An 18661-nucleotide genomic window follows, 5' to 3' on the forward strand; every position below is an offset into this window, starting at 1 on the left:
GGCATGAATGGGCGGCTTTGGTTAGGTGGAGCCCCCTTTAATGCGCGGTCACGTGTCTTGTGGACAGGATTGGACGCGGTTTTCAGATTTTTTTTTCTTAACCCCTTTTTAGAGGTTGTTGTTAGTGCGGGGTCAGGGAATGTACGATGGTGGGGTTTGCCGTCAAGTTCTTCACCGCCACATCCCCGACTCCTGCATTATGCTGGCAGCTCAGAGCCCCAATATTCAGGTCAAATTTTGAGATGCGTCCTCCAGTCACAACCAAAGCTGCAACTCTTAGAACTACCATCACCTAACGATTATACTCCAGTACCTTCCAGAGCTGCACCTAAAGAGCCAGCAGAACTGTGAATGCAGCTTGGGATGGGACTAGAGCGTAGGAAGCGATGAAGCCGGCTTCTGCATAATAAGGCTACAGAGGCTGGAGCTGCGCTGCAGGCTGCCGGACCGCTCACCGGAGTCGCGAGGGTCCACATATCCGCAGCCATATTACTCAGATCGTCCTGGGGTCGGCGTCCTTTATTCATCTCACCCGTCAATGCTGTTAACGGGCCACCCGGAAGTTACCAACACTTCTCAATCTGTATGCTCTATACACATCCAGAGCAGCATTCACAGTTCTGCTGGTCTTCATTGGACACGGACTAATGGAAAGGCTTAGTTTTCTCTGATGTGCTGTCTGAAGTCCCACAATGCAATGCTTCCTGATAGCAGCTCTGGATGTGACTGGAGTACAAGATGTAAGGACAGAGTAGTGACTGCAGCTCTGGAGGATAAGACACAATGTAACAGCAGAATAATGATTGCAGCTCTGGAGGATAAGACATGATATAACAGCAGAATAATGACTGCAGCTCTGGAGGATAAGACATTATATAATAGAATAGCAACTGCAGCTCAGGAGGTGACTGGAGGATAAGACATGATGTAACAGCAGAATAATGACTGCAGCTCTGGAGGTGACTGGATCACTTTCTGTGCATCACGTGGAGCTTTGGCCTGAGACTCTATGTAATGTGGGGTTTACGGGTGGGGTTCCCCTTTTAAAGAAACCCCCCTCCTCCTCCTCCTCATTTATCCTCTTAGTATATTGCACCCATCATATTATACAGCACTGTGCACTCACAATTGCTCATTTTCTACCCAGATAATTCTTCTTTTCTTTGCTCTATGTAGAAACAGGAAGTCTCTTGTCCCTGCATTTATCTTTCCCCTCTTCACCTCCTGACTCGGCTGCTCTCTCCTCCCCCTCCCAGGGATTTTTGCAGGGGCTCATGACTCATACAGGGAAAATTGACCTCCTGTTTCTACATAGAGCTTAGAAGGATTCAGCTTGTCGGTTATTAATCATGTGATGTCATAAACCTAATAGAAAAGAGACGGATTAGCCGGGTAGAAAGGTAAAACGAGCAATGTGCACACTGCTGTATAATCTGATGGCTGCACTATAGCAGGAGGATGAATGCTTTGCTGGCAGGAGGAGGAGGAGCAGGAGGGGCTTCTTTTAAGGTTTATGCACTTTATAGAAGATGTTTCTGTATCCCGGAGTGTGGTGACCCCTCGTCTCTGCAGATGGAGGGCGACTCTCAGGTATTTGGCGCTGGCTACTCAGGTTTTATTTGCAACCTCTGCAGCAAGGAATAAAAAGGTTTTTACCGACTGGGCTCTGATTGACTCAATCCAATACTACTGGTACATAGACGTTCCTGCGGTATACGTGCACCGCGCCCACCATGGAGAAGAGGAGGGATAGTGGATGACACAGTCCTGGGATCGGCCGCTGGGTGTAAGGGCTGATGGGGAATCCAACCAGGGACTGAAGTGTGAGTGCGTGCGCGCGGTGTGCAACGTGGAGCTGTGCGTGCGTGCGCGCGCGCGCAGTGTGCAACGTGGAGCGTGCGCACATGGTGTGTTGTATTTTGGGGTCTGTAGTTTCTAATCTTCTCTGTTGCTGTATTATGGCTGTGATGTAGCAGCCTCTTCTTGTAACTGGGTCTACTGTGCTGTAGTACCTCTTTCAGCACCCCCCGTGTTTCAGGAGGTCCACTCTGCTTTTGCTGGATTCTGAATGAAAGACGCTGGCTGGAATTCCTTGATTACGTGAGAGCATATAAAAGCTGACTGCTACCCCACGTATTTCCAGTCTAAAAGAACACACTTTTATTCACAGCACACAGAATATATATCACAGATACACAGGGCAGGCCAATAATAAAAGCAGGCCAGACATACATTACAATAGCCGCAGGGGGCCGGAGCCTGCTGATATTTACTGTGGGAATTACAAAGGTGGGGGAGGTCAGAAGGAGGATATCTTGTCCCCTCTGACCAGGGGCGCAGCCTGTCGACTGATGCATTTCACATGGAACCTATTATACATAATATATACTGCATAACATATTCTTGGTGCTGGGGTTCTGTAACACTCCTGTACTGCCTTCTCTCCTTTTCTCTCCTCTCCCCTCCTTTTTTTCTCCTCTCACCTTGTGAAGGTTGGTGGGATTTAATGGCAGCTTACAATCATCCTATATAGGCATGTGTAGCTGTAACAAGACACCTGGCTCTGCAGGTGGTCCTGCCTTTCAGCTGCAATTTCAGAATCTGCACCCCCAATAGCCAGCTAGAATTTAGCACATTTGAATAATGCGCTGTGTAGGACCTAGGATCCAGCTGGAAGCCGATGCCCCCCGAGGCCCAGCGTACACATAATCTAACATCTTCCAGTAATTGACCTGATCCATCTGCTTATATTTTCCTGTAATATAAATATATATATATATATATATATATATATATACATATACATATATACACATATACACACACTCCAGAATAATTCGGCAAGTTGTACTTTGATCACATGATGCTTTTTATACATGTTGTCCTACTCCAAGCTGTTCAGGCTGAGAGCCAACTACCAATTCAGTAAATCAGGTGATGTGCATCTCTGTAATGAGGAGGTGTTGTCTAATGACATCACCTATATAAGGTGTGCTTAATTATTAGGCAACTTCCTTTCCTTTGGCAAAATGGGTCAGAAGAGAGATTTCACGGCTCTGAAAAGCCGGGTCTGACAGGGTCGCAAGAAGCGTGTTGGGCTACAAAGGCGCAAAATAACTGCCCATGAATTGAGGAAAATCAAGCGTGAAGCTGCCAAGATCCCATTTGCCACCAGTTTTGCCATATTTCGGAGCTGCAACGTTTCTGGAGTAACAAAAAGCACAAGGTGTGCGATACTCAGGGACATGGCCAAGGTGAGGAAGGCTGAAAAACGACCACCTGTGAACAAGAAACATAAGATAAAACATCAAGACTGGGCCAAGAAATATCTTAAGACTGACTTCTCAAAGGTTTTCTGGACTGATGAAATGAGACTCTTGATGGGTCGGATGGACGGGCCGGAGGCTGGATCAGTAAAGGGCAGAGAGCTCCACTCCGACTCCGACACCAGCAAGGTGGAGGTGGGACTGGTATGGACTGGGATCATCAAAGATGGACTTCTGGGACCTTTCCGGGTTGAGGATGGAGTGAAGCTCAACTCCCAGACCTACTGCCAGTTTCTGGAAGACTTCTTCAAGCAGTGGTACAGGAAGAAGTCGGTATCGTTCAAGAAAAACATGATTTCCATGCAGGACAATGCTCCATCACAGCCTCCGACTACTCCACAGCGTGGCTGGCCAGTAAAGGTCTCAAAGAAGAACAAATAATGACATGGCCCCCTTGTTCACCTGATCTGAACCCCATGGAGAACCTGTGGTCCCTCATAAAATGTGAGATCTACAGGGAGGGAGAACAGTCCACCTCTCGGAGCAGTGTCTGGAGGCCGTGGTGGCTGCTGCACCAATGTTGGTCGTAAACAGGTCAAGCAACTGACAGAATCTATGGATGGAGGCTGCTGAGTGTCATCAGAAAGAGAGGGGGCTATATTGGACACTAATTTTTTTGGGGGGGTGTTGTTTTTGCATGTCAGAAATGTTTATTTCTAAATTTTGTGCAGTTATATTGGTTTACCTGGTGAAAATAAACCAGTGATCTGGGAATACATTTGGTTTTTATTAAGTTGCCTAATGATTCTGCACAGTAATAGTTACCTGCACAAACAGATATCCTTCTAGGATAGCCAAATCTAAACAAAACCACTCCAACTTCCAACAATATTAAGCTTTGATATTTGAGTCTTCTGGGTTGATTGAGAACATAGTTGCTGATCAACAATAAAAATAATTCTCTAAAATACAACTTGCCTAATAATTCTGCACACAGTGTGTATGTGTGTGTGTGTGTGTGTATATGTATATATATATGTGTATATATATAATATATATATATATATGTATATATATATATAATTATAACCATTGTGTATTGGGGGATGTAGGAGGTCCCATTACAACCTTCAGCCCTGGCTGAGATAACTCTTGTGCCTGAGCTGGTGTCCCCACAGGACTTGGTACCCGGGAAAACCCTTGGTGTCTCCAGAATTGGAGATGTCTAAGGCTACTTTCACACTAGCGTCGGTACGGGGCCATCGCGCTGTGTCGGCCTGACGTACCGACGCATACTGTGCAAGCGCCGCACAACGGGGGCAGTGGATGCATTTTTCCAGCGTATCCGCTGCCCCATTGTGAGTTGCGGGGAGGTGGGGGCGGAGTTCCGGCCGCGCATGCGCGGTCGGAAATGGCGGACACAATGCCTCAAAAAACGTTACATGTAACGTTTTTTGCTGCCAACGGTCCGCCACAACACGATGCAACCGTCGCACGACGTGTGTCAATGCGTCGCTAATGTTAGTCTATGGGGAAAAAACGCATCCTGCAGACAACTTTGCAGGATGCGTTTTTTTACCCTAAACAACGCATTGCGACGTATTCAAAACGACACTAGTGTGAAAGTAGCCTAACTGACGCTGCCCGTCGCAAAGTTGAATTTGAACTGGGGCGCCGGGAGGGGAGTGCGGGAGGTGGGGTTAACCTCAAATATTCCCGTGATTGTTTTGCTTGGGACAAACTTGGGGTGGCTAGTGTCCCAGTATGTGGCTACTGAACCATCAAGGCCTGATCCTCCAGACATTATGTCCACTCCTGTTGATGTCAATGTGGTTAACACGCCTACTGATGGGTATGTGGGGGTGGGTGACGTACTGTGTCCCTCTCCCACAGAGAGGTAGGAGAACAATCAAGCTAGCTGTGATATTGCCTTAGTGTGGCCAGCCGGCATGCTCCAACGGTTTGTCGTGTGAGGAGGATGTTACAGAGGGGACACACGGGGCCGACGGCTGCGGAAGGGAAGCATGCAATTGAGGATGGGACTGTCCTAAAGGAGGTAGGAGTCTCAAGTAAGGCCTAATTACAGGGTTCTTCCACAACTGGGATGTCAGAGGGCCAGGATAGTCAGTCCGTACTGGAAAACTTGGTCAGAAGTAGAGGAACACTACCCGGGGTTGCTGCGACTTGGGGACCGACGGTTAGTGGCACCTTATCCGTTCAAGGTGGAGTTCTTGTGGGTTGCGCAAGGGATTCCGATGGCTGAGCATTTAGGGTTCTTTAAGACCAAGGCTAGGCTAGCACAGCATTTCTACTGGCCAAAGATTGGATCCGATGTAGCTGCCTACTGCCGTTTGTGTGACATCTGTCGGAGGGTTTGGAAGGCGGGGCCGTGCCCCAAAGCCCCACTGGTAGCTCTGCCCATCATTGAAGAGCCTTTCAGGAGGGTGGCTGTGGATTTGGTTGGCCCGATGGCCACTCCCAGCAGCTCCAGGAAACACTTTGTACTGGTGGTAGAATACTATGCCACCCAGCACCCGGAAGGGATAGCCTTGTTGTCCATATGGGCCAACAAGGTGACCATCGCTTTATTGAAGATTTTTTTTCCCTGAGTGGGTTTTTCCCAGGAAATGCTCACCGAGGGACCCAGTTCATATTGCAGCTGATGGAGTCCCTCTATAAGCAGATACAGGTACAACACCTGGTGGCCAGCCTCTACCACCCATAGACCAACTGTCTACGTGAACAGTTCAGTGGCACCCTGATGTAGATGCTTAAGATGTTGGTCATCTTAAGCGGGAGTGACTGGGAGCGGTACCTTCCCACATGTTGTTTGCTTTATAATTTGTAAAGCGCTGCGGAATATGTTGGCGCTATATAAATAAAAATTATTATTATTATTATTATTTGCCTACCGGGAGGCTCCATAGGCCTTAACAGGGTTCTCCCCCAAACCCCCCATTGAGCTCCTGTACGAGTGACGTGGGTGGTGGACCCTGGCTCTGGTGAAAGATTTGGGACGAAGACTTAGCCACCCCTGCAGTGTCAGTCATCGAATATGTTGTGTGCTTCCATGACTAGTTGCAGGCCTTGTCGCAGTTGGTGCGCGATATGATGCGAGCCCAGGCCGATCAGAAGCGATGGTACGACCAGAATGCTTCTGAGAGGACCTACCAGGTGGGTTAAAAGTTGTGGGTACTGGTCTCTGTACCCAGGACAAGCTTCAGGCGGCCTGGAAAGGCCTGCACCTCGTGTACCAGCAACTCTCAATGCCGTAATGTACCTGGTCACCCTGGACCACGCCCAGGGAAGGCAGAAGGCCTTCCACGTGAACATGATGATGACACATCATGAGCTGGAAGCCTGCACCCTCCCTGTATGCAGCCTACCAGAAGAGGGAGAGACAGAGACCCTCCTGGTTATGCTCGCCCAGGCTAGTGTGGGTGGGACCATTAAGGATCTGGAGGTTTGCAACCAGCTCTTGTCAGACCAACTGTCCCAGCTGTGGGCAACCCTACACTCCTGGGATTTGTACAGTAAGAAGCGTGGAAGGACAGTCGTCAGTCCGTCACATGGACACTGGTGATCTCCTTGAAGGTACAGCAGCACATGCGCCAGGAGATAGAAGCTGGAAGTCATCCAACCATCCAGCAGCGCTTGGGCCTCACCTGTGGTCCTCGTTCCAAAGAAGGCCTGGACAACCTGGGTCTGCATGGACTACAGGGGCTTAATGCTATCACGGTCACTGATGAGTACCCAATACCGCACATTGATGACCTGCTCGATCAGTTGGCTGGAGCCAAGTACCTTATCATTCATGGATCTGAGCTGGGAATATTGGCAGATTTCCCTGACCCACAAGGCACGGGAACGCTCTGCCTTTATCATCCCACAGTGATGCCAAGAATGCCCGTGCCACTTTTCAGCGGATTATCAACACGCTGTTCAAGGAACTTGAAGGGTACGCGGCTGCGTACCAGGACAACATTGCAATCTTTAGTCCCACCTGGGAGGATCACTTAGAGCATCTGGCGCAGGTGCTCGGGCGGATCCGTCAGGTAGGCTTGACACTTCAAGCTGGAAAAGTGCCAGCTGGGTATGAGTGAGGTCCACTACCGGGAACACTCAGTAGGCGGGGGCGACTCTAAAGACGTAGCCCGGGAAGGTGGATGCCACCACATCCTGGCCCACCCCCAGGACCAAGAAACCAGTGATGTTCTTCCTGGGTACTGCAGGAGGTTTGTCCCTCACTATAGTAGCCTGGCAAAGTCTTTGACTGACCTCACCAAGAAGCTGCCCTCCGAAGTTGATTGGACAAACGAATGTTTGAAGACCGTCCTTAGCTGCGTGTAGTACCAGGAAGCTGTAGACTTTACACGGCCGTTTACTCATCCAGGTCGAAACTATTGGCCAAAAACACCCCGTTTTGTACCTGAGCCTGAAGCGCCTGCCGAGGGAGGTGGCCTACTTCACGATGGAGAATGCAATTGTGTGGCCCTTGCAGCGTCTGCAGCCATACTTGTACGGACACCAATTCACTGTGGAAATGGACCACAACCCCCCAGCTGGTTACACACCATATCTGAAATGAATGGGAGGTTGCTACGCTGGAGCCTTGCACTTCATCAGTACCACTTCATCATTCACCACAAGAAGGGCCGTGACCACGGTAAAGCAATGGGTTATCCTGACAAGGGGAAGTTGCAAGTGGGGGAACACTGGAAAGTGCTGCACCCCGCCCAGCACCCTCTAAAGGGGTTAAATGTGAAGGTTTAGAGGATGTAATGGCAGCTTACAATCGTCCTGTAAGCATGTATGGCTGTAATAAGACACCTGGATCCGCAGGGAGTCCCATCTTTCAGCTGCAATTTTAGAATTCGCACCCCCAAGATCTAACTAGAATTCAGTAACTACAGGAAGACCCCCTGTGGATCCAAACCATGTGGTCTGCTTTGTTCAGTCAGCTAGAATTTCATAAAAAGAATATGGGCTTATAGTACTTCCTAGCCACACACCTGTTACATTTTCGTGATCTCTGGGCCGGACGGAATGCCTTCCAGGGTCTCGATCTGTTCTAGCACCCAGGGGTAGGGAGATACATAGAACATCTACTAGATGCTAGGTAGTAAACCTGTGTTTGCTCTTAATGCATAGCAGGGTCCCGGCCGGATCCGATGGCACCAGAACCGCCGCCCTAGGACTGTCCAGAAAGGAGTTATGATTAGTGATGAGCGATTTATAGTCGTTGCTCGGGTTTCCCCAAGCATGCTTGAGTGATCTCCGAGTATTTGTTAGTGTTCGAAGATTAAGTTTTCATCGCCGCAGCTGATTGGTTTACAGCTATTAGCCAGGCTGAGTACATGTGGGGGTTGCCTGGTTGCTAGGGAATCCCCACATGTAATCAAGCTGGCTAATAGCTGTAAATCATTCACCTGCGGCAATGAAAACTTAATCTTCGAACACTAACAAATACTCGGAGATCACTCGAGCAACGAGTAAACTCCCTCATCACTAGTTATAATCTTTTCATAGGTTTTGGGAGATTTAGCTACAAACCTCCAGGGGAGGGGGATTTAGGTTCAGCCCAGAGGGCAGGAAGGGAGTGAATCAAAGGGGGGGATAAAAGTTAGTGAATGGCCATGTGGTCTGTCTCTCTGATGCATGTGGCCCACTTCGAACTGGGGGGGTCACGTCGAGTAACGTGCTGTGAAGGACCTAGGAGTGGAAGCCGATGCCCCTGAGGCCCAGCGTACACATGATCCATCTGCTTATATCTTTGTACAATACCTGTATTTGCATATCTGACTATTATATATATATATATAACTGTTGTGTATACGCTATAGTGCACTGTCTAGTGCATTAAATATATAATTTAAGCTTGGGCTGCTCTTATATATTGATCCACGAATCCACTCGTCTGTTTCTCGGTTTAACTTTCCATGTTACCGGGGCTGGTTCCTGGACAGATATAACCCTGTTAATGGACCAGGCTTATATTGAACGAGGAACTGGTGGCAATCCTACTGGGCTGACCAGGCGTTTTCACTGGTGCCAGTGAAAGGGGCCTCTCAGTCTGTCAGGGTTGGGTGCGAGTGTGGTTTCTCACTCCCTGTGCCTCCCTGGGCCCGTGTGGACAGGGGGGTGTCCATGTAAAACTGTACCAATCTGACCTTGCATGTCCCCAGGGGGTACGGAACGTCACGTTGGTGCAACTGGGGAAACCTTACTACGTGATCCCGCTGACTTAATATTGTCATCAGGAGGGCTGGCGAGGTGCGGATCCTTTCTCTTCCCTCCCTTTTTCTCTCCCCTATCCTCTTCTCTCTCCCCCCTATCCTTCGCTCTCCACTTCGCTCTGCCCTCTCCCCTTTGCTCTCTCCCCTTTGCTCTCTCCCCTTTACTCTGCCCTCTCCCCTTCGCTCTCTCCCCTTTGCTCTGCCCTCTCCCCTCTGTGCTCTCCCCTCTGCTCTCTCCCCTTCGCTCTCTCCCCTCTGCTCTCTCCCCTTCGCTCTCTCCCCTCTGCTCTCTCTCCCCTCTGCCCTCTCCCCTCTGCACTCTCCCCTCTGCTCTCTCCCCTTCGCTCTCTCCCCTCTGCTCTCTCCCCTTCGCTCTCTCCCCTTCGCTCTCTCCCCTCTGCCCTCTCCCCTCTGCGCTCTCCCCTCTGCTCTCTCCCCTCTGCTCTCTCCCCTCTGCTATCTCCCCTTCGCTCTCTCCCCTTCGCTCTCTCCCCTTCGCTCTCTCCCCTCTGCTCTCTCCCCTTCGCTCTCTCCCCTTCGCTCTCTCCCCTCTGCTCTCTCCCCTCTGCTCTCTCCCCTCTGCTCTCTCCCCTCTGCTCTCTCCCCTCTGCTCTCTCCCCTCTGCTCTCTCCCCTCTGCTCTCTCCCCTCTGCTCTCTCCCCTTCGCTCTCTCCCCTCTGCTCTCTCCCCTCTGCTCTCTCCCCTCTGCTCTCTCCCCTTCGCTCTCTCCCCTTCGCTCTCTCCCCTCTGCTCTCTCCCCTCTGCTCTCTCCCCTCTGCTCTCTCCCCTCTGCTCTCTCCCCTCTGCCCTCTCCCCTCTGCGCTCTCCCCTCTGCTCTCTCCCCTTCGCTCTCTCCCCTCTGCTCTCTCCCCTTCGCTCTCTCCCCTCTGCTCTCTCTCCCCTCTGCCCTCTCCCCTCTGCGCTCTCCCCTCTGCTCTCTCCCCTCTGCTCTCTCCCCTCTGCTCTCTCCCCTCTGCGCTCTCCCCTCTGCGCTCTCCCCTCTGCTCTCTCCCCTTCGCTCTCTCCCCTCTGCTCTCTTCCCTTCGCTCTCTCCCCTTCGCTCTCTCCCCTCTGTGCTCTCTCCTCTGTGCTCTCCCCTTCGCTCTCTCCCCTTCGCTCTCTCCCCTCTGCCCTCTCCCCTCTGCCCTCTCCCCTTTGCTCTCTCCCCTCTGCTCTCTCCCCTCTGCTCTCTCCCCTTCGCTCTCTCCCCTCTGCTCTCTCCCCTTCGCTCTCTCCCCTTCGCTCTCTCCCCTCTGCTCTCTCCCCTCTGCGCTCTCCCCTCTGCGCGCTCTCCCCTTCGCTCTTGCTTTTGACTCTTCCTCGTCTTGTGTTTCTGAGAAATGCGTGACCAGAAGATGCGGGCTGCGGCTGCCAGCAGGATGTAGTCTTTGTCCCCTCTTCCTGTCCTCTACAGTGTCTGCCCATGATCTTTGCAATCTTTCATTTCATGATTCCTCTGACTTTCGTGGTGGCTGCCTGACACTGAGCCACACTTCACCTGGTCCAATTCAGGAACTAATGAAATCCTTTGATTTTGTTCTTGTGTCATTTGAGCTATACCAGGCTCCAGTCACACCTAGACTAAAAAGTCAGTAGTACGCATAAAGCGGTGGTTGTATGTTTGTTATTTTAATTTTTTTATTTTTACATTATCCTCTGGTCACACCCAGTACATTAAGTCAACTAATGACCATTCTGTCGTCGATCAATGGTATATCATGTTTTACTCTAGTCACATCCAGAGCAGCATTAATTGTTAGAATTCATTATCCATTCTTTTTATCTTTTGGTTTGCTTTGGAGTCATATTTTGCTCCAGTCACATCCAGAGCCGCAACACCTTTTTGTTTAGGAGTTACAGTACTTTATGCTCCAATTCCTTACATAGCTGCAAAAGTCAGTAAATTACCACTCTGATTTTGAGTAGCTGTAAATTTTCATTTTCATTTTTTCGAGGACCTGACACTTGCCGTAAACATGTTATTTTTCCCCTGGTGTAAATGCCGCTGTTCTCCTGAATCCGGCGATGTTTTTCATTTGTTTCTGCTCCTCTCTGTTCCTGAGGTTTGGCCTCTTCTTCCCTGTATATAAGTCCAGTCTTTTTTTTTCTATAGCCAAGTGGGTGTGGTTATCAGATCTTTTCTGTGTTCCTTTATGAGTTCCACTCCCACTTGGCTTACAAAATTAAAATTTTACACCTGGAAGAGGAGACTGTATCTCGGGAACGGAGAGGGACAAGAGCAAAAGGAAAACATTGCCGGATTCAAGAGGACAGCGGCTTTTACACCAAGGGGAAAAATACATATTAACAGCTATTGACGGGTCACCTGTAAGTTATATTATGCTCTAGTCACATCCAAACCTGCATTAGAAAGTCAACAAAAATCTGCAACGTGTGCACATAACCTAAAGGGGACTGTTTATAGTCTGTCACTGCAGAAGTCTGCAGAGGAGCTGAAAACACAAAACGGGAGATGGTTTTGATTAACGATTTGCAAATTTGCTTAATTTTCTTTTTCCATTTGGAGCAATAAAATTGTAAGAAATGCGCCGCCTGTGGTGTATCCGCGCCGGTGCATGGGTGAGCCCGTGCTCCTCACACGTCATGCTCCGTCCTTCTCTTTTCAGGCTCTGGAGAAGGAGCGGCAGCAGAACTTTCTGCATCTTCTGCAACTGGACAACGAGGTTCTGATCCCCAACCAGGAGCTTATTGAATGCCGGATTTGCTACATGGAGGTCCCTGCGGGGGTCGGGGTCCTGCTGCGGGAGTGTCTGCACAGCTTCTGTAGGTAGGTGGCTGCACAGCTTCTGTAGGTAGGTGGCTGCACAGCTTCTGTAGGTAGGTGGCTGCACAGCTTCTGTAGGCAGGTGGCTGCACAGCTTCTGTAGGCAGGTGGCTGCACAGCTTCTGTAGGCAGGTGGCTGCACAGCTTCTGTAGGCAGGTGGCTGCACAGCTTCTGTAGGCAGGTGGCTGCACAGCTTCTGTCGGTAGGTGTCTGCACAGCTTCTGTAGGTAGGTGGCTGCACAGCTTCTGTAGGTAGGTGGCTGCACCGATTCTGTAGGTAGGTGGCTGCACAGCTTCTGTAGGTAGGTGTCTGCACAGCTTCTGTAGGTAGGTGTCTGCACAGCTTCTGTAGGCAGGTGGCTGCACAGCTTCTGTAGGCAGGTGGCTGCACAGCTTCTGTAGGCAGGTGGCTGCACAGCTTCTGTAGGCAGGTGGCTGCACAGCTTCTGTAGGCAGGTGGCTGCACAGCTTCTGTAGGCAGGTGGCTGCACAGCTTCTGTAGGCAGGTGGCTGCACAGCTTCTGTAGGCAGGTGGCTGCACAGCTTCTGTAGGCAGGTGGCTGCACAGCTTCTGTAGGCAGGTGGCTGCACAGCTTCTGTAGGCAGGTGGCTGCACAGCTTCTGTAGGCAGGTGGCTGCACAGCTTCTGTAGGCAGGTGGCTGCACAGCTTCTGTAGGCAGGTGGCTGCACAGCTTCTGTAGGCAGGTGGCTGCACAGCTTCTGTAGGCAGGTGGCTGCACAGCTTCTGTAGGCAGGTGGCTGCACAGCCATCACCCATCAGCCGTAATATTACAACCACTTGTCTGATATAGCGCCTCCTGTCTGACCTGCTGAGGTCTGAACTCCACACTTCTGCTGCCAGGGGCTGGTGGTAGCTGTCTGGAGAATGGTTTCTCTTTGCAGCCTCTGTGGATTGGACTCCCATTTTCCAACTCCAGATGATAGATCAGATGGAGATCTGGGTGATGACTTGTCTCATTATTCCAAAAAGTCTTCTCACAGCTTTCTATCGTCATACCTGGATCCCACCTCAAGACCCAGCAAAGCCTGCCATATATCGAGAACACTCATCAAAACCCGCCACTGCCCTGGACAGACCCACGACACATGCGGTATACTGGAACCAACTCTTGAGAGCCCCATTATTCTGGGAACACCCTATGAGCACTTCTGCGTTCCGGCAACACTCCTCTAGAGCCGCCGCATTCCAGAAACACTCCTTGATAGCTATCACAATCCGGCAACATCTCGGGAGCTGCCGCACTCTGGCAACACTCCTCGGAAGGCGTCGTTTTCCGGAAACATTCCTCAGGAACTGTCGCATTCTGGCAACGCTCCTCGAGAGCCACCATGTTCCGGCAACGCTCCTCGGGAGCCGCTGCGTTCCTTTTCCCTCATTAGATTGTGAGCTCCTGTGACCAGAGCTGCGGTACTCAGGTTTTGTGTTGTCTCCTCCCCAGAGAATGCCTGAGACAAGTCGTGAACTGCTGCGAGGATCCAGAGGTGTCCTGTCCTTACCGGGACGATACGTATGCCTGTGACCGGAAGCTGCAGCAGAGGGAGGTCCGAGCGGTGAGTAGTCCACGCACCAGTCCCCAACAGGGTTGACAGTCCTGACCTGGAGGACACGTGCACAGCTGTAGGGAGCTCTTCACAAAGTCTCCCCCAAGAGATGGGTTCAAACGCAATAAGAAATGTGCCCCTCCTGTACCCCCATATCTGCAGCACTAGGGGTCATAGGTAGCACGGAGGAAAACAGGGAAGCACATGAATCCTGATAGAGCGATCAATCATACTGCACTCTCCCTTCTCCACACCGTCCTCTTCCTCCTGTTCATTTTTCTTCTTATCCTCCTTTTTACTTCCCTTTTGTACCTTTTGTTCTCGGTTTGCCCTCTGCTTTCCTCCCTTCTCCTCATCTTGTATTTCCTCTTTAACGTTCTTTCTCCTTTTATTTTCTCCTCTTACCTCTATGAACTTTTTTTCCTCACCTTCCCTTTTCTCCAGCTGTCTTCCTCTGCTCTGTTCTTCATCTCTTCCTGTCTTTTTCCTCTCCTCTGCCTATCATCTGCTTTACTGCTCTCCCACCTCCCCTCTTTCTGCTTCTCCTGTTTTTTTGACCTCCTGTTCTCTTCCTTTACCCCCCATTTCCTTTTTTTCCCTCTTTTGCCCTTCCTGTCTTCTTCCTCTATTCTTCCCATCCTCTCTTCCCATATAACTTCCCTGCACTTCCTCTTTATTCTTCTCTACTTTTCCTGACTTCTATTTTCCTTTCTTCTTCTCTTCTTTTTTTCTTCTGGTTTTCCCCTCATTGCCTTCTTTCTTCTGCTCTTCAACTTCTTCCTCTTCTGTTTATCCCCACGATTTCCTCTTCTTTCCTTTCTCCTCTTTCACTCTATCCCATGCTCTCCGTTTCTTTCTCCTCTGCGATTTTCCTCTTCTGTTCATCCCTTCAATCTCCTCTTTCCTTTCTCCTCTTCCCCTCTATTCTGTGCTCTCCTTCTTTGCCTTCTCCTTCTCTTCCTCTGTCTTCCTCTCCTCTTCTTTCCCCATCACCACACTCCAGTATACAGATAGTCCATGTCTGCTCCATCCTGTACGTGCGTCTTCTCTCTATTCACAGTTGGTGTCGGCGGAGGAGTATGCTCGTTTCCTGGATCACGGGCTGGTGGTGGCGGAGAGCAGAAGTCGGAACAGCTACCACTGTCGGACGGCGGACTGTAAGGGATGGTGCATCTACGAGGACTCTGTCAATGAGTTCATTTGTCCGATATGTCGGGCTCAGAACTGCCTGATCTGCAAGGTACACTGCCCATGGATGACAAGTCGGCATGGTCGCGTGCGGGCCGGAGAGTCCTAATATAATGGGTCACCCGACATGTCCCTGAGCTCGGGAGGCTTATATTAGGTCTTGCGATGACCCATCATTGCTTTATGTAGTTGGGAACATTGCTTGTTGAATCTCCCTCCTCCAGGCCATACATGATGGGATGAACTGCAAAGAATACCAGGACGACCTCCGCATCCGCGCTCAGAACGACGCAGCCGCCAGACAGACCAGTGACATGCTGAAGGTGAGGACCGGGTGATTCAGGAGGGAGTTTACAGCAGGCCGGATCACATTGGACAGATAAAGTGATAGCAGGAGTATAGCGACACCTACAGTGTGTGTATACAGTGTGTGTCTGCAGGCATGTATACAATGTGTGTCTGCGGAAGTGTACACGTCTGTACAGTGTGTATTTGCTGTATACAGTACGTGTTTTGGTGTTTGCTGATGTGTATACAGTGTGTGTACACGGGCGTGTACATGTGTATTTATCTGCTGTATACAGTACGTGTGCTTTGGTGTCTACTGTATGCAGTACGTGTGCTTTGGTGTCTGCTGTATACAGTACGTGTGCTTTGGTGTCTGCTGTATACAGTACGTGTGATTTGGTGTCTGCTGTATACAGTATGTGTGTCTTGGTGTCTGCTGTATACAGTACGTGTGTCTTGGTGTCTGCTGTATACAGTACGTGTGCCTTGGTGTCTGCTGTATACAGTACGTGTGCCTTGGTGTCTGCTGTATACAGTACGTGTGTTTTGGTGTCTGCTGTATACAGTACGTGTGCTTTGGTCTGCTGTGTACAGTACGTGTGTCTTGGTGTCTGCTGTATACAGTACGTGTGCCTTGGTGTCTGCTGTATACAGTACGTGTGCCTTGGTGTCTGCTGTATACAGTACGTGTTTTGGTGTCTGCTGTATACAGTACGTGTGGTTTGGTCTGCGGTGTACAGTACGTGTGTCTTGGTGTCTGCTGTATACAGTACGTGTGCCTTGGTGTCTGCTGTATACAGTACGTGTGCCTTGGTGTCTGCTGTATACAGTACGTGTGTCTTGGTGTCTGCTGTATATGGTACGTGTGTCTTGGTGTCTGCTGTATACGGTACGTGTGTCTTGGTGTCTGCTGTATACGGTACGTGTCTTGGTGTCTGCTGTATACAGTACGTGTGCCTTGGTGTCTGCTGTATACAGTACGTGTGCTTTGGTCTGCTGTATACAGTACGTGTGCCTTGGTGTCTGCTGTATACAGTACGTGTGCCTTGGTGTTTGCTGTATACGGTACGTGTGTCTTGGTGTCTGCTGTATACAGTACGTGTGCCTTGGTGTCTGCTGTATACGGTACGTGTGTCTTGGTGTCTGCTGTATACGGTACGTGTGCTTTGGTGTTTGCTGTATACGGTACGTGTGCCTTGGTGTCTGCTGTATACGGTACGTGTGTCTTGGTGTCTGCTGTATACGGTACGTGTGCCTTGGTGTCTGCTGTATACGGTACGTGTGCCTTGGTGTCTGCTGTATACAGTATCTGTGCTTTGGTGTTTGCAGGCATTGACTTTTGTTTGCAGGTGTCATTTCTCTTCTCCTGCTCTTACACTGAATGTATGAGACCCTTGTAGGGGGTGACAGTGAGCGCCGGACATGTAATGTGAATGTGCTCTGTCCTCAGACCCTGGTCCAGACGGGAGAGGCCATGTACTGTCCGGCATGTGAGATTATCGTCCAGAAGAAGGATGGCTGCGACTGGATCCGCTGTACCATGTGTCAGACTGAGATATGTTGGGTCACCAAGGGCCCTCGCTGGGGGCCACAGGTAAATTAGAGGCTGGTATACATGATGGGGCTTATAGGCAAGGGGGTAAAACAGAGTGCTGAGTCTGAATCCTGGGTACGACTCCTGCCCGGGGTCATCACATCACGAGACTGAAGATGAATGGCCCCGGACCGTGTACTCTGTGAGCCGCCATCTTGATTGCTCATAGTTACTTTTTTTTTCCGTGTGCACAGGGTCCTGGAGACACATCTGCTGGATGTCAGTGTAATGTGAACGGAAAGAAATGTGATCCCAGATGTCAGAACTGCCACTGATCATTAGTCACAGCAGCTGCCCATCCATTATATGCAAGCAATGTCCCCGCCGTGCCTCACTTCTCCGAGATCCCTGTACATACCGCTAAAGATGGCGTCTAGCATCATGGCCGAAACCGTGATAGACAGACGGGGAGGGAAAAGACTGATGAGATGCCGCCTGTAACCTATGCAGAAAGGTGCAATAACTCCTCCTCACCCCGGGGGGCACCACTGACTTGTGATTGCTGGTCTTGCATTTCACAGATTTCTGTTCTTTATTGTACAGTTTTTTTTTGTCGTTTTTTTTAAAGGGGAGCCCCACTTTAGTTATCGTTATAGATGAAGGATTAATTAGCGATCGTCCTGGAGACTGGAACATAACCCTCCATACTTGTTTGTGTTTACACTAGGCGTCTCCCCCTCCACAATAGTAGATTAAGGTGACTCTCCCCTGCATTAGACAATCGATGGAACACTACAGTCGGTCGACATCCCAGGACTCAGAAGCAAACAGAAGGAGTGAGAGCTTCGTCTTCCTCACAGCTGACTACTGTTGTATCTCACTGAGTGTAACCGGACAGCCACATTGGCAATAAATGTGGTTCCACAGCAGCTTACGTTTCTTTTGTGATGCTACAACCATTGATCAGGTCCAAGCATAAAGAGGTGAGGGCAACAGCCTGAGAGCTAACAGCAAGGCAGCGGAAGTGTGCATGACAGGACACAGATCTGACTACAAGCTCCAGAGCATTAGACCAAATGTGACTGTAGCTGTGACTGTAGAATAAAACCTAAAGAAAAAGATTTAGAGGAAGTGAGATGATGATCAGAAGTGGATCAGTCCATAATCCTCTGAATTTAGGACCATAAATTTAGCCATAGACAGATTAGACAATGATTCTGACTTTATGGCCGCCTCTGATTTACTGAATCTCTGCTAAATTACGGGACTTTTCTTGCAGCATCTTTTCCTTCTCTGATTTGCTAATCTTCCCCTTGCCATGATGTCTCTTCCTTTAATTTCTAGGTCTCTTCGATTGGTGGCGTCTTTTCCACTTTAGATTCTCTGGAATTCTTTCATCTCGGTTTCCACTGATTTACTGGACATCTCTACGTGGTGATCGCTCTTCCTCCACTGGATTCTGGAATTCTTCTCCCAGTAGCATCTTTGTCTTGAAGCTTCCTGGACTTCTTGTCATCACTTCCTCCATGTATTTCCTATACCTTTCCCGTCAGCAGTGCTCCTCCTCCTTCACATTTCCTAGACTTCACTTTTCATCTCTTTCCCCACTGAATTCCTAGATATCTAGTCTCAGAATTGTCTGACTTCATTGATTTCACAAACCTTCTATTTCAGATGTCCAGGATTTTCCCTCTCATGTCTTCCTTCGCTGATTTCCTAGACCTCTCCTCCCAGTAGTTTATCTTATACTCCTCCAATTTCCTGGATCATTTCTTCCTCTTCTGATTAGAGGCTTCTTC

The 18661-nt window shown here is 49.8% G+C and overlaps 1 protein-coding gene across 2 annotated transcripts in view; it reads left to right on the forward strand.

Annotated features, from left to right (window-relative positions):
* Positions 1–17791, forward strand: part of LOC138643207 (ranBP-type and C3HC4-type zinc finger-containing protein 1-like) — a 60981-nt gene extending 43190 nt beyond the window's left edge. The window contains exons 9-15 of one of the 2 annotated variants that reach the window (XR_011314151.1): positions 12130–12290; positions 13750–13861; positions 14913–15092; positions 15265–15363; positions 16779–16922; positions 17117–17376; positions 17590–17791. Coding sequence is in view for 1 of the 2 variants with exons in the window: in XM_069732053.1 (XP_069588154.1) it covers positions 12130–12290; positions 13750–13861; positions 14913–15092; positions 15265–15363; positions 16779–16922; positions 17117–17197 (777 nt within the window). In the remaining variant the exon portion in view is untranslated. Of the gene's footprint in view, positions 1–12129; positions 12291–13749; positions 13862–14912; positions 15093–15264; positions 15364–16778; positions 16923–17116 lie in introns of both variants that reach the window. The other variant, XM_069732053.1, reaches the window with a different exon arrangement.
* Positions 17792–18661: the final 870 nt, after the last annotated feature.

The sequence above is a fragment of the Ranitomeya imitator genome, chromosome 6 (assembly GCF_032444005.1).
Source record: "Ranitomeya imitator isolate aRanImi1 chromosome 6, aRanImi1.pri, whole genome shotgun sequence".
NCBI classification, from domain to species: Eukaryota; Metazoa; Chordata; class Amphibia; order Anura; family Dendrobatidae; genus Ranitomeya; species Ranitomeya imitator.